The sequence below is a fragment of the Protobothrops mucrosquamatus genome, unplaced genomic scaffold (genome assembly GCF_001527695.2).
Source record: "Protobothrops mucrosquamatus isolate PMUCROS unplaced genomic scaffold, P.Mucros_1.0 scaffold2458, whole genome shotgun sequence".
Lineage (NCBI taxonomy): Eukaryota > Metazoa > Chordata > Lepidosauria > Squamata > Viperidae > Protobothrops > Protobothrops mucrosquamatus.
The window spans coordinates 275,218-276,269 of record NW_015388530.1 but is presented as its reverse complement, the minus strand read 5'-3'; the positions used below and the strand labels follow the sequence as shown (position 1 = coordinate 276,269).

General features: G+C 63.9%; 1 protein-coding gene across 1 annotated transcript in view; it reads right to left on the bottom strand.

Annotated features, from left to right (window-relative positions):
- The window catches only part of FIP1L1 (factor interacting with PAPOLA and CPSF1), a 38,899-nt gene extending 38,575 nt beyond the window's left edge, over positions 1-324 (bottom strand). The window contains exon 1 of the mRNA XM_015825044.1: positions 240-324. Coding sequence (XP_015680530.1) covers positions 240-324 — 85 coding nt within the window. The remainder of the gene's footprint in view (positions 1-239) is intronic.
- Between the last annotated feature and the right edge of the window lie 728 nt (positions 325-1,052).

Sequence of the window (1,052 nt, the reverse complement as noted above, 5' to 3'; positions counted from 1 at the left end):
CCCCCTGCCCCCGCTAGAGAAAGGCGGACTCGGGAGGAGAAGCCGCCAGCTCCGCGGCCTGCTGGAGGCCCAGGCGAGAAGCGGGCCTCGTTCCCCAGCAGGCCGCCGCCGCCGCCGCCGCGCCCCTCCAGCCGAGGCCCGGCCCGGTTCTTCAACCGGGGTGTTGGGGCGACGGGCCTAGCCCTTCCCACAGAGACTGAGCGGGAAGGGGGGGGCTCGAGAGCGTGAGAAAGCCGTACCGCCATAGAGCCACTCCTCCTCATCGCCCGCACCGGCCCCGCTCAGCTCCGCCGCCAGCCGCTCCACCTCGCCGCCCGCCGCCATGACGGAATCCCCCCACCCTCCCGGCACGCACGCGCGCGCTCCACCGGCCCGCCGCGCGAGACCGGCCTTACGCAGCGCGCTTGCGCACAGCTCCCGCCTCTCCCCCCCCCCCCGCTCGCGGGGCCACGAAAAGAGCGGAGCAGAACGGCGGCGGGAAGAGTCGTGACGGCTGACAGCGAGACGGAGAGAGAGAGAGCGGCCTTTCCTCCTTTTCCTGGCAGGGGCGGGGCGCCGTCGGCCTCCCGGAAGCCTAGAGAGGCTCTACGGGTAGAGTTAGGCCAGACCACAAATCTCCCAGTCCTGAGGCGATCGGGCTCTGGGCGCGGAAGTTGGGCCCAACGCGTTCGGCCTCCCGGTGCGTCGGGTGCACCGCCCAGCCTGAAGCGGGGCGTTCTGGGAAATGTATTTCCATTTGGCAGGGCGGTTTGCTCTGACTTCTCTGCCACGCATTTAAACGGACATCACACTGGAGGTGATACCAGTGTTTCTCAACCTTGACAATTTTAAGGCATGTGGACTTCAACTCCCAGAATTCCACAGCCAGCAATGCTGGCTGTGGAATTCTGGGAGTTGAAGTCCACATGCCTTAAAATTGTCAAGGTTGAGAAACACTGTGATAGACCGAACATCCTTGGGGAGCTGAGCTGATCAATAGTCAAGAAAGACGCGTGGGAAGAATTGGTGCACCGGTCTTGATTTATTAAAATTCTCAATTTCAAACCCCTATT